The following is an 18,046-nucleotide window of genomic DNA, read 5'->3' on the forward strand; positions in this document are numbered from 1 at the left end:
GCACATACACAAACTGGAGCAATGACCAAAATAGCAAAGTGAGGACTGTAAGTAAATAAATAAATACACAATGTATACTATTAAAAGAAAATAGTAAATAATAAGGTGATTGCACAAAGCAAAAGCAACCACTCCTCTTCAGCTGTACATTCTCCATTCTGGGTGACCATGACTTAAAACTGACCAGGTCCAATACTCTGATGTGTAATACTGTTCTTTGACAAAAACACCTTTATTTTCAAGTCAAGTTGCTATTTCCTACTATGAATTTCATTTCTTAACCACATACATGTTTCAAATGCAGTTTTACTTTCTTCTTTGTTGTTCATTTTGCAAATTTGTTACTGAGCTTCTCTGTCTCTCTCTCTCTCTCTCTTTCTCTCTCTCTTTCTCTTTCTTTCGTTCTTTCTTTCTTTCTTTCTTTCTTTCTTTCTTTCTAAGGTGTCCATTTCTTCACTGAACAACCTCTACTTAGTTAAAAAAATAAAGCAGTACTAATTACTCTCAGCTATGGCCTAATCCACTGGGAGCAACACTCTCTCTCTCACATACTGCACCCAGATTAACCCCAGATGTCACTATAATTCCTGGGTTAAATTTAGCTCTCACTTAAACTGTTATAATTCCAGAGTAAGGTCATGGAGCTAAGTAGAGCTATTCTGAACACACTCTAGTCATACAACAGAATCTTTGTCATTTTATACATTTTGCATATCTACTCCCTGGATTGCACACTGTCCGCACTAACAAATTATCTACAGTAGGCATCAAAAGGCTTGCACAAACAAGCAATAAGCTACAGCTCCTGATGGAAAAAGAAGTATTTAATGCTTGCAAGCTGCATGAAATTTCTTTCCTCCTACACCACCCTCCCTTCCTAATATTCCTCCACGCCATACTAGTGTTGTAAAACTTTACCAATCTATAAACTCTTGTCACTTATTGCACGTATTAGAACAATAGTTGCTAACAACTCAAGAAGCCTCCTGTTTTAAAATTCTCCTTTAGTAAAAGCTGCCTTTGTACTGATTTGTCCAATATCAAGGAGAAAAGCTTCTCAATTCAAACTCACATTAAACTCAGGATCAAACTTTTATTGACCACTTTGCTACTCCAATTGATGTTACGTTGGTAACTTCAGTGTGCTATACATTACCTTAGAACTAAATACAATAAAGTAGCAGACATGCTGCTTGAACTTTAATTCAATTCTTGCTTTGACTGCTTTGCTTTTTTTCCTTATTTTTACTCTTGCCCATGATACTTCCTGAGACCAAGGAAAGATCACATAGCATTCCTTTTTGTCAGCTGTAGAACATGATGTACAAAATGTGTCAAAACCACAAGCTTCTTTTAAGACTTTTTCTGATCAAATTTCTAGGTTGTACAGCTTTGACCACCACACTTTTGTATTTTTTTGTTGTTGTTATGTCTAGACAAAACAAGACAGCTTTCAATCATTCTTAAGCCCTGATAGGCACCAGAATATTTAAGTTTTATCTCTTTTTAACATGCCTCAAGCTTAGCAATTTTGGTAACTCAACTGGTTTAAATTTAATATTTTTTACCCACATTTAATAATTACTCTTCTATTGGAGGACTATTTTCAGCAACACTCAGACCTTGATGTGTTGTATACATCCTTCAGCTACTAAACTGTGGTACCAGGCTTAGCCCACAAAATATTTGGACAGCAAGGAGAAATATTCAAGGTACCATAAAAATACTAGTGGTTGATCAACAAATATGAGTTAAATATTTGTCACTAAAAAAAGACATTAAACAGCTGAAAATACAGTATTTTTAATGATCACACAAAAGAACATGACAAGTACATGAAGGCTTGTTGCAGCAGTGATCAGATTTCAGCATGGGGAACTGTACTCCCCTTAACCAAGTTATGTAGCTGCTGGAGTAGACAAACTGCCAGCCTTTGCTTCTGACTGCCAGCTGTTGGTTGTCATGTTCCATCCCAGAGTTAGCTGAGTTTCCTCAAAAAACAAAGCAATTTCCATCATTTATAATTCTGTAGCACCCCTTGAGATTTGGTTAGGTAAAGTAATTTTACATTTTGCTATTAACTCCAAAGGATACCAGCCACGCATTCAGAATTAAGCAGCCTATCAAACAGCAAGTGTAAGGGTTGCAGCATACAGTACCTGTTCTGCAAAGAACTGGAAACCCTTATCTTCACGGATACATTCATAGGTTTCTCCAAGAACAGGATTAAATGGCTTACTTCCAGCTCGGTAGTAACTGGAGGCATACGCAGATACTGCAAATGCAGCTATATACACCTGGGAATAACACACATGGAATTCTGATTAATTCACCACAGTCATGCACATTTTTTGCTATAGATTCAGATTTAATAGAAGGAAAAAAAAGCCTTATCCTGACATGTAATTCTTTGTTTTTCCATCATTTGCAGAGTATGAACTTGTATGCCTCCTCCTGCAAATTAAACACTGGATCATACATTACAGAAATATTCAGTTTTCAGAGAGTCATTCAGGGGTTCACTGACGGATGGAGTTACTAGGATCAAACTCTGCAAATTTAATCAACTGAAAACAGTGTCTCTGAAAACTGTTTGAAACAACTCAGCCTTTTGGAACACGCACAGTTCAAAGCAGTAACTTTAAAAATCACTGTTAGATTTTTTAACTGGCTTTTACAGTTACGGTCTGTGATTCTATGGATCTACCCACTACCCTTTTCCTAAACATGGCACAGGAAGCACTAAAAGCGTTTTCACAAAATTTATTATGTCCAACACAGTTTGAATTGCCTTTTATCTATTGTATGCTATTACCTAATAATAAAACTGCTCTTTATTACAATTAAGACTCAGGAGATCCTTCCAAATTATTACAGGCAACACAGCATAATTCCTCCAAAGCCTGAGGAATTAGAATTAGTTTTGTTCAATTCATGTCTCCTATGTACCATTTTTCTCCCTTTTCATTCTCTTTTCCTCATCTTGTGAAAGAGTAGATGCTCTCCTTTCACAATTTCAGAAACTGAATTGATAAAAGAACCATTCTAAACTGAACTATGGCAATTACTGTGCAACAGCTGACATTAAATTTGCCTCAGGAATTTCTCAAAGGCAAAGAATACTTAATTCTGAGTCAATTTCCAGATGCTTAGTTGTAGGAAGGAGAGAAAAGATTACTTTTCACTCTGATGTGAAGAACTACTGCTCATTTCCTTTTAATGTATGTTCTCAGGAGAACAACAAAAAGATTATGCACCTAAAAAACAAATTAACAGCCACACCCTCTATCCTGAGAAGAGAACAGACACTTAATTGTAATCCTTGCAGACTGTCAGAATGAAGCAAGATTCTTTTCAAACAGTATTTATAACATAACTATTTACATTCATTAACAGCCTCATTTTAACATAAGATTTATTGACTTGAAAAGGCTTGACTTAGTTTAAGGTATAATCCATAACTTCCATTTAAGAGAATTTAGAAAGCTTTTAAATCTTTTATTTATAGACCTTAAGAAAAGATATATCGTAACTTTCATACTCATGAAAGAAACATATTAGCTCAATTCCTCCCTCTTTTCTCCAAGTTTTAAATCTTGGAAGATTAAAAGAATAAGAAAGGAAGAGGAAAAGCTGCAAGACAGAGTTAAACTAGTATGTTACTTAACCTTGCAGGACAGCAAGGCATTTAAGGAGATATGCTTCCTGACAAAACAACAGAAATTAGGCAGAAGAATCAAAAGTAGAGGGTATGTAAGCATGCCCAGACACACTTAAGGAGTTTGCTTCCCTCAGCTTGGAGAAAAAGAAAAATGGACCAGAATATCTTCATTTCTTTGGCAGATTGTTTTTACATTGTACCCTATTCTGGCTATACTGAATGTTATGAAGTATTAGGAATAATGTGTTTACCATCCGTTCAAATGGGTTAGGTGTATGCGCTGCTTTATCTAGTAGTTCACTGTATTCCAGCTCCTCGCAGAGACGCTGAAGGGTGTTAAGTGGCTCATTTAATTCAACAGGCATGGCCACTTTGGAGAGATCCTTTCCTATGTTATTTCTCAGGATATTCCATAGGCTGATATTACTAGTATTAGGGCATGGAGCTGGTAAACATGTTCTCCGTTTAGAATGGCATCCAATTCCACTTTCAGAAATACAGTCTGAAAAGGAAGTTGCAGAACAAGTTAATCAATACATTGCTTACTTACCATTTCATCTCCTTTGCAAACATACATTAAAATTCAACCAACTTTTTTTCTGTCAAAGCTTCCATCCACCCTCACACTTCATTCAAGTATTTCACTTATGGTTTGAAGGTAGCCTGCTACAAAAGGATAAAGAAAGAACACGATTTTAATTTCTGTAAGTTAACCGAGTTAAACTCCAGGTAGGAAAGCAGCATAAAAAATTACCTCCTTACTCTTAAAGGATATGAAGAAGGCTCAGGCTTTCCATTGAATTTGAAAGAGTAAATATTAGAACTAACCTGTTTGTAACAGAGATGGATTCCTATCTGTTTAAGTGACATAAAACCTCCTTCCTTGACAGAGCTTCAATTAAGTTGACACTTCTCAGAAGACAAGGTGTCACTTAACGGATCCAAGCATAAAAATATCACCTGTCTATCTTTTCCTACTTTTTTGAATACTTCTACCAAGGAAATTTACTATACCACAGATTTACATGCAGGCTTTTCTAGAGCACTTGTCACTGTAATGAGCACTTAAAAAAAATTTAAGCCATGTTAGCTTGTAGATGCACCCATATGTTGGCGGAGAAATGACCTCTTTTGTAGGTGGTAAAACTGAAGCAACCGTGGAGCTCTAGGTTTGATAAAGATTCAAAAAAAAAGGACTCGTAATCACAAGAATACCTGAGGTCTGTGATGCCTTGTCAAAGTGGTCAGAACAGAATAAATGGTTGCAAGTGTGCAATGAAATGATTTGTGTCACAATCAAAATAGAGCTACAAGCTTCTGCAACAGGCAGTAGCCTGAAGATTACATTGCTTATCTGTACATAAATCTCAGTTCAGAAAGGAGCACAGTTGCCACTACATGAGCATGCTCTATACATCCTTAGAAACTCCTAGGAAGCTTCTGCCCTACAATCCATTGCCGTTTGGAGACCTTTGGGTATAGCCCCAGACTGTTAACCCCCATCCTCATCTGGCTTTCCTCAGACAGCTTTTCCTTGGAGGAACTGAAACAGCATAGGACAGCACAGCTTTCCTGTAGCATACATACCTGCCCAAAGAATCACTGCCCTTAAATGCATGATTTCAAACATTATTTCCTCCATTTTTGCAGTGGCATAAGCACAAACCCAGCAGTGCTTCCAACAGCGACAAAGTACAGATTACCCCAAGAACTAACGTCCCCACCACTGACGTATATATTAGCCCAGTGCCTCAGACAGAGGCTTTCATAATTAACAGCCTCAAAGAAGTTTCTGTCTTTCCTGCTCCTCACAAAACTAAAAGTCCTAACACCTCATGTGACTGAGTTGTAACAAGGACAGGAGAACTATTTGCATACTAGTGCATATCTCTTTCTTCTTGCATAGAAAGGATGTGGGCACTATGAATCAGAAAATCTGCCTGAAACTTAATGCTGCTAAGTGTGCCTTTTTAAGAAGAGGTTGGTTCCTATACTTACTTCCCTATTGGAAGTATTTACTTAGTATCAGAAAAGGCCAAAAAGAAAGATGTTTCCTCACATATCTCAGGAATGACTGGACATCTGAAGAGGAAGGAGTAAGCACTAAAAACATATTCTTGTTCAAAAGAGCTCTCTGAAATAGGATTTTGGCTAAACTGTCCCTTGACAGCTTCTGATTAAAACCTGAATACCAACTGACTGAACTACATACTCTGGGTCAGTCCATTTATTGGGGTAAATAGTGACCAAACACAGCAGAGAAAAAGAAAAAATTATAAGTGTAGGAAAAAAAGATGTGAATAGTTCAAACATGCAGCAGGGGAGTTGAAACTTAACACTGTTTATTCATCTGGGCACCTAAAAGGAGCTTTCTAGTCTGGTATTCCAACCATACTGCTCTCATTAATCTGCTTTAAGGCTGCTGGTGCATGCTCAGTGGTTAGGTTAGGCAGACAGATTAGATGCCAAATTTTCTCTACAGTATAGTTTGCCCACCCCTCATGAAACAAAAAGAAAAGAAAAAAAAGCCCATGCTGCAAGTAAGAAACCACTATTCAGCATTATTGAAGATAAAACATATTGATAGAGTGGAAAGAACATTGTGGTTAGATGACATGCTTTGAAGGCACAGAGCCAATTAGTTTGTTATTACCAATTCCTCTTCCTCTTTCTTGATTCTCATTCTAATTAGCAAGACAGTTAAGTAAGTGTATGCAGTAACAAGCCTATCATAATTAAAACATACAAAGAAGAAATCCATACAGTCACACACTGCCAGTGTGTAATAATTGTCATGTTTCTTTAAACAAATTCTGCTAAGAACAACAGAACTCTGAATGTGGTTGTTAAATTGAAAAAAATACTTTCTGGAAAAAAAGAAAGCAACTAGATCTTGCTAGTTTGAAAAATCCCATGGACGTGAAAGGAACTAAAAAAGAGTTGGAGTCACTAATGAAGCCAAGAAAACAAGTGTTTATCTGCTGATATGGAACACCATCCATTGTGCTTAAACAATGGTGCCCTGGCCCTGTTAATCAGATTATCCAGAATGTGCTGTTCAAAATCTGTCTGAGGTGATAAGAGAAAAACCACAGGTTGTTTGCATCGCAAAACCTGTAGTATTGAATGATTTCTAGCAAGATGAGAAAAAAATACCCCCAACAACAAGAAACACTGTTTTCACAACATGATAAATAAAACTTTGAACTTACCTAAAGTTTGTCTTTCATTCTCCATGTCATTGCTTAGGTTATCTTCTGAGACATTATCACTGATATCACTCACATATGAGTCATCATCTGATACCTAAGTGCAAGGTGGGGAAATAAGCAAGATATTTTACTTGTTAAAGCACTCATTAAAATAACCCTATGTGCACATTAAAATTGTTGCTGCAATAATTATTTTATTTGAACTGTTTAAGCTGTATTTCAGTATTATAGAAAAGCAGGCCTAAGAATTAAAAGATAATTTTGGGAGAGATGACCATCAATGACAATTCAGCTTTTCTTTTAGTGAAAGCATGCCTCATCTTCTTGGCCCCAGAGCTAAAAGAGCTTCCCCCACATCAAAAGCCAAGGCTTTTATGGAGTCCCAGAGAGGTGATAAAGTGAGCTCTTAAGTTTCAGTGTGCATGACATCAGCCCCAAGGTACCGACAGGTACAACAAGGACAAGTATAAATATATATTTCTATGATACAATTTCTTAAGCACCTGCAGGATGACTCAAGACAGATGGTATAATATATGCAATATCTGCATACCAGCTATTTTTCTCAATGCACAAATAAGATTTCTCCATAATAACTTTTTACACTTTACTGCGAAAAGATAACAACAAATAAATACATGCTGTGTATTATTATTTTAAAAAAACAAACATTTTTTGGCAGTCATCTGACATGCAATTAGCACTCTGAAAGACAACGTGTCAAGTAGCAGATAATGAACTACATAAGAATAATGTCAATCCTAATGCTCAGACCTCATTTTCTGAAGAGCTAGCAGACAGTAGGACTTCCTGTGCATCGAAAAATTCTGTGAGAGAGTCAGCAATAGACAGTCTGCTTTCATTGGAGATCTGGTGAACCAGACCTCTGCTTTCTTCTCTCGAATTTTCCTGTTTAAAAGAAATACAAAGTTTTGAGAAGAAAAATACCACAAATACCATTCATGCATGCAAATTCAGTCACGTAACTTAACAGGCTGTAAAACAGTGGGAGCAGATTGCACATGCTCCTCTCTAGTGGAAGGCAGCATGTTTTAAAGACGGAATTAAAACCAAAGGAAAACAGACTAAAGAGAAGAAAAAAAGAAGGCAAAAAAAGCGCAATGCATTATTCAGTAAATCAGTTACAGTGATGCATGTAATTTTCCCCCCTAAAAAAATAAATGTAAGAACGCATTGGTATTTGAGTGATTTCACTAGATACATGCAAGCATATCATTAAAAAAGCCCCACAATAAAAAAACTCCCAGCCTCTTTATACTGGATTCACATTCTTTTCTGATCTTAGCCATCAAATCAGTCTTTTCCTCCCATGCCATGCTTAATGCAATCTGGCCTAGGAGTTGCATACAAAATTCAGAGGGGCAAAGTTGCTTTCTATATAATAACAATGCTTTCCTAGCTGTCTTTCGTCACCAGACTACTTTCCATGCCGTGCTTTGGAAAGCTTTCCTTCATATCCGCACACAAGAACTCTCTGTTAACCAAAATCAGCGTATTATCAAAGCCACGTAAATGACATTGTTTTTGCTGCTGCAGGCCCATGTGACCATCATAGTGATTTCATTATCTCTGCCTATGGAAGTCCCAAGTGCTCTATAGATAGTTGGCATAGGCAGAGCTGCAGAAAGTAGTCTAGCAAAGGTGGGACTACCTTGGTTCATTAAGTGTACGCAGGAAAAAGTTGGAGAGGATTGTTACTGTTTTCCCTCAAAACTCCACCAATACCAAGGAAAAGGGCTAGCTGGCCCAAATGAGGGTATCAGCTGCTCTCAAGCTTCATTCTGCACAAGATGCTTTATTAACTTGTAACCATGACTGCCCTAACTATCATCATTTTGCAGGAAATGTAGTGTTTTACCTTCAGAACTCACTTAACGAATAATCTGATAAGCCTGTACTCAAACCGACAAACCATTTCAGTCTTTTGTGCTGGTGGATTTTACTACAGTATGAAATGCTTCTCAGTGTGTACTGCTAATGGTGACATGGTAACAAACCAAACTGTTATGATACCGAAGACTTTTTGTTTTTTTAGCGTATAACCAGGATAAAGCTGCAAGAAAGATGCAACCTCGAAATTATCTCTTCTGTGGGAAACCAGTTACACTGGCCTCCAAGTCAAAAAAAAATCTTATATACATAAGCGTTGCTACTGGGATTGTTTCCAACACTATTTTGAATCTGAGAAGCAAAATGAGCAGAAAAGGCTCATAAAAGAACAGTTGCTTTTTATATTTAATCACATGAGAGTTTCATTTTGTCTACTTTCATGTTACAATTGTGGCATGATAAACTACACCATAAACTGGCTGACAAACTAAACTTTTATCTTATGCTAAGGCCTGAGAAACTAGTTAATACTGCTTCAGTTTTCACGGGTCCGTCATAGCACCTGATGTATCATTTACAGCCAAGTTTTGTGCAGTGACCTACAGCAGCACTGCTATATCATAGCCCTCAGAGAAATCTAAGATGAAACTTTTCCAGTATAAGTGATTTTGCCCTTAAGTTCCATTCCCAACCATGCCAGAGGGAATTTGTCCACAAACCCCCTAAAGGGCCTTTTGAAAGCTATTTTTGTCACATATATATGCAATGCATGCAGCATGTTTCAGAAATAATCCATTGTCTTTGCAAGGTCCTCTACTAAATAGGAAGATAACTCCTGAAATTAAAAAAACATTGTATTGATACGTGAATGCTTCTCTGGATGGCAGTTTAAGTGCTGTTCAAAATCTTATGGGATTAAAAGGAAAAGGCAAGTAGAATGATCAACTACCTTAAAGAAAAAAAGAAAAAAAAGGAGGCTAAATATGGCCAAAACCAGTTCTACTAAAAGAGAACTAAAATAGAAGTGAAGAGACTGAATGACTAAACTGTCTTTAAAAATGGAAGGAAATAGTAAGTTATATAAAACCCCCAACATTACATCCATTCAAGTTCTAATGCAGGATTTATAATGCAAGAGCAGCAGAAGCTTCCGTATGAGTTAATATTTAGGAAAATCCACCAGAAATAACACAGCTCTTGCTCCCCTTACTGGCACCATTAACATCTAGATCCTGTGACCTACAAATACACCATATTTGTATGCATTCTGCAGCAAGCCAAAGAACTGTCTGAACACCAGTACATCTCAAACTGGCTAACTGGATATGTAGAAGACTCCATGGCTTCACACACAAAACTAAATGGTTGAAAGAGCTCGTTAAGAGCTGTGTACATCTGATTTATTTGATCCTTTCATGAAAAAGTCTTGTAATGGTTCTAAATGTTAAATCAGCCCCACTGATAGCCAGTGTTCTGGGCTAAAAATATTTAGGCAACAAAGAAATACAGGACATGAAAGTTAACAAGGGAATAAGGGGGAGAGAAACGCTGGCTGCAAGGTAACAACAAGACAGCTTTGTTCATGGTGAATGGGAAGTGGGCAGGAGGTGAGGGAGAACACCAGAAGCCAGCAGGAAAAAGCAATGGAAGTGTGCTCAGGAAAACCGCTCACAAGGAAAGTCTTTAAAATTAAATATTACACAATGCATCATCAGAAATGATTCATAACCACAGAAGTGGACTCATTTTACTAACACAATACACTGCGGGGAACACATGAAGAACAGGACAAGATGTAACACGGTCTAGATGTAGGAGCTGGAGGAACAGACATCACTGAAAGACGAAATCCATACCCACCTTCACCAAATCTGGACTTGATTTTGCATTAGATGCTGAATCAAGGATCATAGATTCGGCATGTATTCTGCGTAACCGGTCTTTTAGATCAGTGTTTTGTGCTATTGCCTGGAATATTTAACAAAAATATTGGGGATATAAAGTTCTCTCAACTAATTTGAACAGTGGATTTATTGGGTAAAAAGAAAGGGGAGAAGAATATTTAAAGTGCAGTATTAAACACCACCAACATGATTCTTTACTGGTCCAGCAAATCAGTTATTTTAAATGCTTCAAACCTTGTTCTGTATGTTTAAAATTAAAATTATTTTTGTTCAGACACATAAGTGGAGAACAAAAGCCAAGGATGATATTTTCAAGTTACCAGGTTCTGCAAGGTGATATAAGAATTTAAAAATTAATTTTATGCATCTCTTTTCTTTTCAGCTCCTTTCCTTCTGTCCTATCTCCAAACTAGTCTCTCTCAATATTCTTACTTTTGTTACACACAAAACCATTTGATTTTCCCATCAACCTGATATTCTCACAGCTCCCTTTGCCTTCGACCAACAGACACATACGACTATTTCAGACTGATTTGGAAGACAAAGTTATCTTCTCCTTTTACTGCTGCACCCCAACTGCAATGGTGCTGCTGTACTAGGCATGAACTGAGAACGCAGCCTGGGAGTGAAAGACAACCCTCGCACACGACAAACATTGTTTTCCAGGAGACAATTCCAGAAATGGCAGAGGGCAAGTTTCACTGGACATGATGATTATGCTCTAAGGCAGAGCTTTTCTGTGTGGTTTGGAGATGGCTACAAATAAATAAATAAATAAATAAATAAAAAGAAAAACACTTTGCAACACCTACAACAACTTAGCTCTGTTTCCTTTCTTATTTTTTTTGTGAGAAAGATATTAATAACTAAAACTCTGTATTTGTATTTACACAGTTGTACTACATTTGTATTTTAATATTGTACAGCAATACTATTTTATATTCTACTGCTTTATAATTATGTGTAAGCATTTTTAAAAATTTACTCTGTTAAAAAATGAATCTCTACAGATACTGACAGTGAAACAGCCCATTCTTCATTCCATTTCAGAAACCAATTCACTCTAGCAAATTAAAAGGACGCCATCCTTCAGAGTATCACAAGTATATGTAACACTGCAAGACCAACAGGTAGTCATGTATGGTAACATAACTTCTCCTTTGCATGCACATGGAGCAGGAGGTCACACAGAAGCAGTTACTGTCTCTCAGATGGGATAATTCAAACAACACACACTCTAAATAGCCGGCCAGCACTCCTCCAGCCACAGCTGTCAGCTGGACACACTAAGGTCTTCTGGGCAACTCTTTTCTGAGATGAGGTGGGTTTTCCCTCATACTCAGTTGGAACCACAAAAGACACAAAAGCCCAATGTTTGAGGATTAGTCTGAGCCAAGAGTTTTACTGAACTCCACTCTGCTAGGGTGTTCAAACTGTCCGGTCTGCAAGCTTATTTCTTCCCTTAAACCGGGGATTCTTTTGTTGGTTACAGTGTATTTTTTTCAGATGCTTCCTTGCTTCTTTAATTATGTCTACAATTCCTGGATGCTTACTTATCCCCTGAAAGGCATGCTTGGGGGCAGCTTCCTGTCTCCTCTCAGTGACTGTCAGCCAGGGAATCACAGAATGGTTTGGGTTGGAAGGGGCCTTAAAGATCATCTAATTCCAACCCCCTGCCATGTGCAGGGACACCTCCCACCAGACCAGGTTGCCCAAAGCCCCATCCAGACTGGCCTTGAAGACTTCCAGGGATGGGGCATCCTCAACCTCTCTGGGCAGCCTGTTCCAGGATCCAACCACCCTTGCAGTAGAGAATTTCTTCTTTATATCTGATCTGGATCTACCCTCTTTTAGTTTAAAACCCCTTGTACTATCACCACACACTCTGGTAAAGAGTCAGCTTATCTTTCTTGTAGTCCCCCCCCCCAGGTACTGGAAGGTCGCAAAGAGGTCTCCCCAGAGCCTTCTTTTCTAGGCTAAACAACCCCAACTCTCTCTCAGTCTCTCTTCATAGGAGAGATGTCCCAGCCCTCTGATCATCCACAGGGACTTCACATATAAAGCTTGGGTTACTAACATGGGTAAGGAAATGTGGTTTTATCCTTACTGATAGGAATACAAGTTTTTGTTTCTTGGCCTCCTGAAGAGAACCAGAAAGCGTAGTTATTTTTCTGCTGCACCAACTGGAGCTGTGTAGACTGCTCTGACTGTTGATCTTAACACCTTCTGCTTTAAAAACTGATACAGAAGAGGTCTCTTCCACCTAGCTGTCTTTGCATTCCTCCTGGCTGGATGGAAATGGAGCAATGTGAAGCAGAATCTTCTTGCTAAGATACATCTGAAATGTACTCCACGACAGGACCACAGGACAGACTGTGGATGGTTTGATGCAGAGCTGAAAGAAAGAGGCAACTTTGGGTAGGAATTTGAGGAACAATCTAGTGCATGTTTATCCTGCAAAGTCTCAAAGACCTGTGCAACTCCTCAGACTGTCAGACTTGCCCAGAAGCAGAAGAAGTGTCTTTAAGTGTTTGGTTTCAGCTTTCTGGCAACGTAACAAAAGGGAATGGAAAAAAAGATTTCACTGTGATGTTCTTGTCCCAGGATTTTTTCACCAGACGCCAAATATCTACTATAGCAGGCTGTTTAAAACTGTATTCCAAATAAAGTATATTTAGACTATTTTGAAATATTTCCTCTGGCCAAAGTAGACTTTGGCAAGGGTTATCTACATCTTCCAAGTAGTTCTCTACAGAATGCAGAACTTCACAACTCTTTCTACCACTGTATCAAAGAACAGGTAGAATTTGTGTCCTGACGTCCTTATAATGGAAATGGTAAGAAGAAAAAAACTCTACTGCAAACTCTGGTATTAGTTACTTGTGCTGAGTGCATCTGATGGCCATATGTTAGTCACAGTAGAATTGAAGGAAGAAAATGCAGCCCTGCTGAAACGAAAATGTGTCTCTGAAAAAAAATTGCATTACTAATTTTAACCATAAAAGGAAAAAAAAAAAAAGCCTTCTGAGTCATAGTTCCTGTACTGCAACACGAGTCTAGCCAAGATCATCATTTTAAATAAATCCAGTATAGAATTGAAGATGGTCCTACAGCCCTTAAAAAACACATTTTCCCTTTTTGTTTAATTGTGTCTATTGAACTGGGTAGGGAAAAAAAAAAAAAGAAGAAGAAACAAACCCTCTTGATGGTTGGAACAATACTGAAGACCTACTGCCCACTTTTGCAATCCGAATGTGGAGAACCCTCCTGTTTACACAATATTTTGTCCCAATAATGTTTCTGATTTTCTGATGGATATGGTCTTGAGGGCAGGAAAGACAGTAGGCCTGAAGTGATGGTGGAGGGGAGAAAGAGCATTCTCTGGCTTTACATATGTGTAGTCTGGATTTGGCACACAGGCATTTACTGCTCCTGTGTCAAGTGTTCAGGTGGACTATATTATATGTGTTATACCCACATCTTCCAATGAGTGCAAAAAATAATTTACACAGCCTTCCTGTATAGCATGCTGTGAAGTGCTTTTTTTCCTTCTCTTGTAGCCTTCTTCTATTGTGCTTTCTTCCTTCTATGTATTTTTTATATATTACATTTCTGTATTCACTATCTACTTTTCTTAGACTGTGTGTAGGTCAAGGATAGAAGCAGAGATGCTAATTTTGTAAAAGTCTTTTTATGCACTTTATCTGTTCACTTTTCTTCAGCCTGTCAGGCTAATAAGGGCAAAACAGACTTAAGTTTGATAGCTTTCAACCAATGAGTTTGATTTTTTTTGTACATGTACAGAATAAAAAACAAATTAATAACAACCACCAAGTCAAAGTAACCAGTACAGGACTCTCTTGAAAAGAACAGTCTTGCAAATGCGTCACGTTTATCGTAACTGTGCTTCCATAGCTCTTCAAAGGAAGCTCATTCTTTTCTCTTACAGGATCTCTCCTGTGCATGGTGAGAAAATTTCTGTTGGCATCATGGCTTTACAGATCTACGGGCTAAGAATAGTTCTCATGTAGATGTTAACCTCTGCTGAAACTGCCAGCATTCACAAATGACATCTGGACGAGCTACAGAAGGCTTATTAAGTAACAGATAAGAGCTAAGAGCATGACTTTTAAAAGACATCTAGAGGATGGAGACGAATAGAATTTCATTGCTCAGAAAAAAAATCAAGCTGAGTGTTTACTTAGTTCAGAAGTCTTAAAACTGATTTTTTGATGTAAAATAGTAGGCAAAAAGCACTGGAAAAATGTGAGACACCTATCCAGATGTCAGAAGTGGAATATCTGAAAGCCAAAAACAAATGAGTAAATATAGTTATTATGCAACAGGTTTCAGTTTTCGCCAAAATCTACAAAGACATAACTGCCTCTACAGGTCTAGGCAAAGAAACATGTTACAAGCTAAAAATCTATAACCATATGCAGCTTTTGTAAAACAAAGGAAGTTTTTATAAACTTGTAAATCTTGTAAACTTTTTGTAAAACAAAGGGAGTCGAACAATTTTTATACTGAACAATTTCCTAAGATCATCTATATCACATATAGCCAGAGAGTCAGGAGTGCCTCTGATTAGGAATTTGCAACATAGACTGAGTTTTTTAAGAGCGTGGTAATGATGGTCTTCATTGCTCTGAAACCAGATTGCTATTTGGTTGATGCATTCAAATATGAACAGCCTGCAAGGTCTCAAACAATTAGACAAAGTACACCAACCTAAACTCCCCACCTTTTTAAAGAGCATAATCTTTTGTCATTTAGAACTCTGCTCTAAGTGCTCCACTGCTGCTTGTAGATGACTAACAGGTAAAGTTGGAAGCCCATATAAGCAAATTGTACTTGAGTTTGTTTTTCAGTGTCTTGGTACAGTGTGATGACACTCTGGTGCAATAGAAAGGAGAGCTGACTGCTTTCAGTTCCTCCTTCCTTTATTTTGTGCCAGTCATAACAAATACCTGAATGCTGCTTAGGAGAAGAAAACCACAACCTGCTAGAACTGAGTGATTGAACAGAGCGTATATTTCCAGACAAAGTAGACTTATTGTCACAGAACAGCCCTCTTATATTTAACATCAAATAATACAGATTATACCATATACAGGTATACTATATACTATAAATAAATCTATCAGACCTCAGTGTTTTCACCTTTACCATTTAGGAAAGAGAGTCTTTATACAACACCCTGTATAATAACTTATGCTTCAATACTGCAAATTCTAGCACAGAACAGACACTAACAAAACAGAAATTAATTATTATAAAATTTAAAAGTGGTATCTGATAACAATGAAGCTTGCTGAACTTCAGCACATCACTTACAGATGTTAAGGCATTCTTCAAGCCAACTATTTGTGCAGATGGAGATGAGGATGCATCGTGCTCCAGCATCTGCTTCAGCTTTTCTCTCTCTGTAGATATGGTGCTGAAAGCTGACTTCAAGGTGAAGTAAACTAGAACCATTTTGTAAAAAGTGAAAGTTAAAAACAGCCTGTAGTATACATATCAGTTATGTAAAACTTAAATGAAACATCGTTTACGGTGACAGAAACAAGAATTTAGTTTGAGATCCTGGATAGGTCACTAAAAACAAGTAATATTAATCAAGGTTACAGAGTAGGTTTTTAGTAGGAGAAATGTTTATGGTGAATGCTACTATGCTGACTATATTAGCCACAGTCAAAATTACTTTGATTATTTCTGACAGATGGCAACAAAGCTAACTAACCACATCTGCTCTTCACTTGCTTTGTTCCCCAATTAGCTTGAATCTTCAGATGGCAATGACTCTACTTCACATTCCTTTAAGAATTCCAGTGGGGGAGGAGAGGGAAGGGAAAAAAAAATAAATCAAGAAAGCAGCTATAGCACATACAGTGTCGCAGCTATAGGGTTAGCAGTTTCACCACAAGTTAACTGTGGCGTTGAGTTCTATTATATTGTTTGGGTACAATGAAATTTCAGCTTGTTAGATGATTTCGTGACTAAAAGGCTCAGGTCCTGAATGTGATGGTGCTCCTTCTACTCCTTTCTGAGCCTATATTACTAGCCCTGAACATTTGAAGACAATAGATCATGAAAGCTGAAAATCACTAGATTTTTCAAGGGGAATGCACTTTTTTTTTTTTTTTTTTAAAAAGAGATTTGATATTTTCTTTAACTATGAGGAATACGAAGTGACATTTGCTTATGTAGGCTTTGAACATTCATATAACTGCAGAACTAATGGATTTCTGGGGGACTAATCGAACCTTGTACTGAAGTCACAAGAACCAGCAATGCAAAAAATTTGTCAGGGAATTTACCAGGGAAACGGAGATACTAAATCTGAGTGTGGATGCATAGAAAGGGTAAAGAACAAGAAATCTCTGGTATCTCTCTCTTCTAATCATCCATTCAGACTTAGCCTGAATAGTCATTACCTCGTATGTCTCTCTCACATGTATATATCTGAATATCTCAGGTAACCTAACTTAATCTTATAAGAAAATACTCCTGAGGTGTATTTCAACACTGCAAACGGTTACCAAAGATAATTTTCATACCTTAACCTACATGAAGAAATCTAACAATGTCACAGAGGGTGAAGAGGAAGATGTATCCATTATGATCTATTTTACATTAGCCTTTCACACGTGGATGACATACACAGAATCCTCAGTGACCTTGTATTTCATTTAGTAAGTTGTATACTAAAATTCTGAAGAAATGTTACAGAATTAAGTACTAATGTTACATTTCAGTTGTATCAAAAGCTAAAGCAAAAGTTTTCTTTACTATCCTTTTCCAGAAGTGTATAAAGCAAATTTGGGAAAAAATATCTTTGCTTTCTTAATAAAACGGTAACTGCATTAAATAGTGCATAGTCAATTGTCCCCTCAATGCATGGTTCAATCCAGTCAAAACTTGCGACATGAACATTTGAGTTACGATCATCTTGAGCAGGAGATTTCTAGAACTCCACTAGATAGCAACTTTTCCAACTGTGCCCTCACCCCCTTTTTTGTTTTCAGAAAACATGGATCAGTTTTGATTATAATTGACTTTATAAAGCTTACTACTAAGATAGATACATTCTTTACATAATGGAATCAAGACACATCAGCACCAGAGGGCAAAAACAATGAAAGAATGCATACTGATAACATCAAATCCTTATCCTGTGCAAAAGGGGGCAAAACCAATGCTTCCAAGTCTTTCAGATATACATGCTTGAGTGCCTTCCTTACCAAGATTACTTAAATAGTAAAAATGTTTCCGGTGTGAGGGTGACAGGGCAAAGTACTGCTAAAGAAGAATGATTCTTAGAGGAGAAACAGTCAAGCTGCCCCTCTGGCTGCTTTACATGATTTTACTCTTATGTATTCACTAAAAATAGGTTACTACCATAGCAACCCTTGCAT

General features: G+C 37.4%; 1 protein-coding gene across 7 annotated transcripts in view; it reads right to left on the minus strand.

Moving 5' to 3' along the window:
- OSBPL3 (oxysterol binding protein like 3) overlaps positions 1-18,046 on the minus strand; it is a 91,274-nt gene that overhangs the window by 14,820 nt on the left and 58,408 nt on the right. For 4 of the 7 annotated variants that reach the window (XM_035556413.2, XM_050709256.1, XM_050709258.1 and 1 more), the window contains 6 exons: positions 15,966-16,096; positions 10,585-10,692; positions 7,648-7,782; positions 6,874-6,967; positions 3,913-4,163; positions 2,160-2,297 (listed from right to left, as the gene is read on the minus strand). In XM_035556413.2, the coding sequence (XP_035412306.1) occupies positions 2,160-2,297; positions 3,913-4,163; positions 6,874-6,967; positions 7,648-7,782; positions 10,585-10,692; positions 15,966-16,096 (857 nt within the window). The remainder of the gene's footprint in view (positions 1-2,159; positions 2,298-3,912; positions 4,164-6,873; positions 6,968-7,647; positions 7,783-10,584; positions 10,693-15,965; positions 16,097-18,046) is intronic. The other 3 variants (XM_035556410.2, XM_035556412.2, XM_050709259.1) reach the window with 1 other exon arrangement.

Source organism: Cygnus atratus, chromosome 2 (genome assembly GCF_013377495.2).
Source record: "Cygnus atratus isolate AKBS03 ecotype Queensland, Australia chromosome 2, CAtr_DNAZoo_HiC_assembly, whole genome shotgun sequence".
Taxonomy (NCBI): Eukaryota; Metazoa; Chordata; class Aves; order Anseriformes; family Anatidae; genus Cygnus; species Cygnus atratus.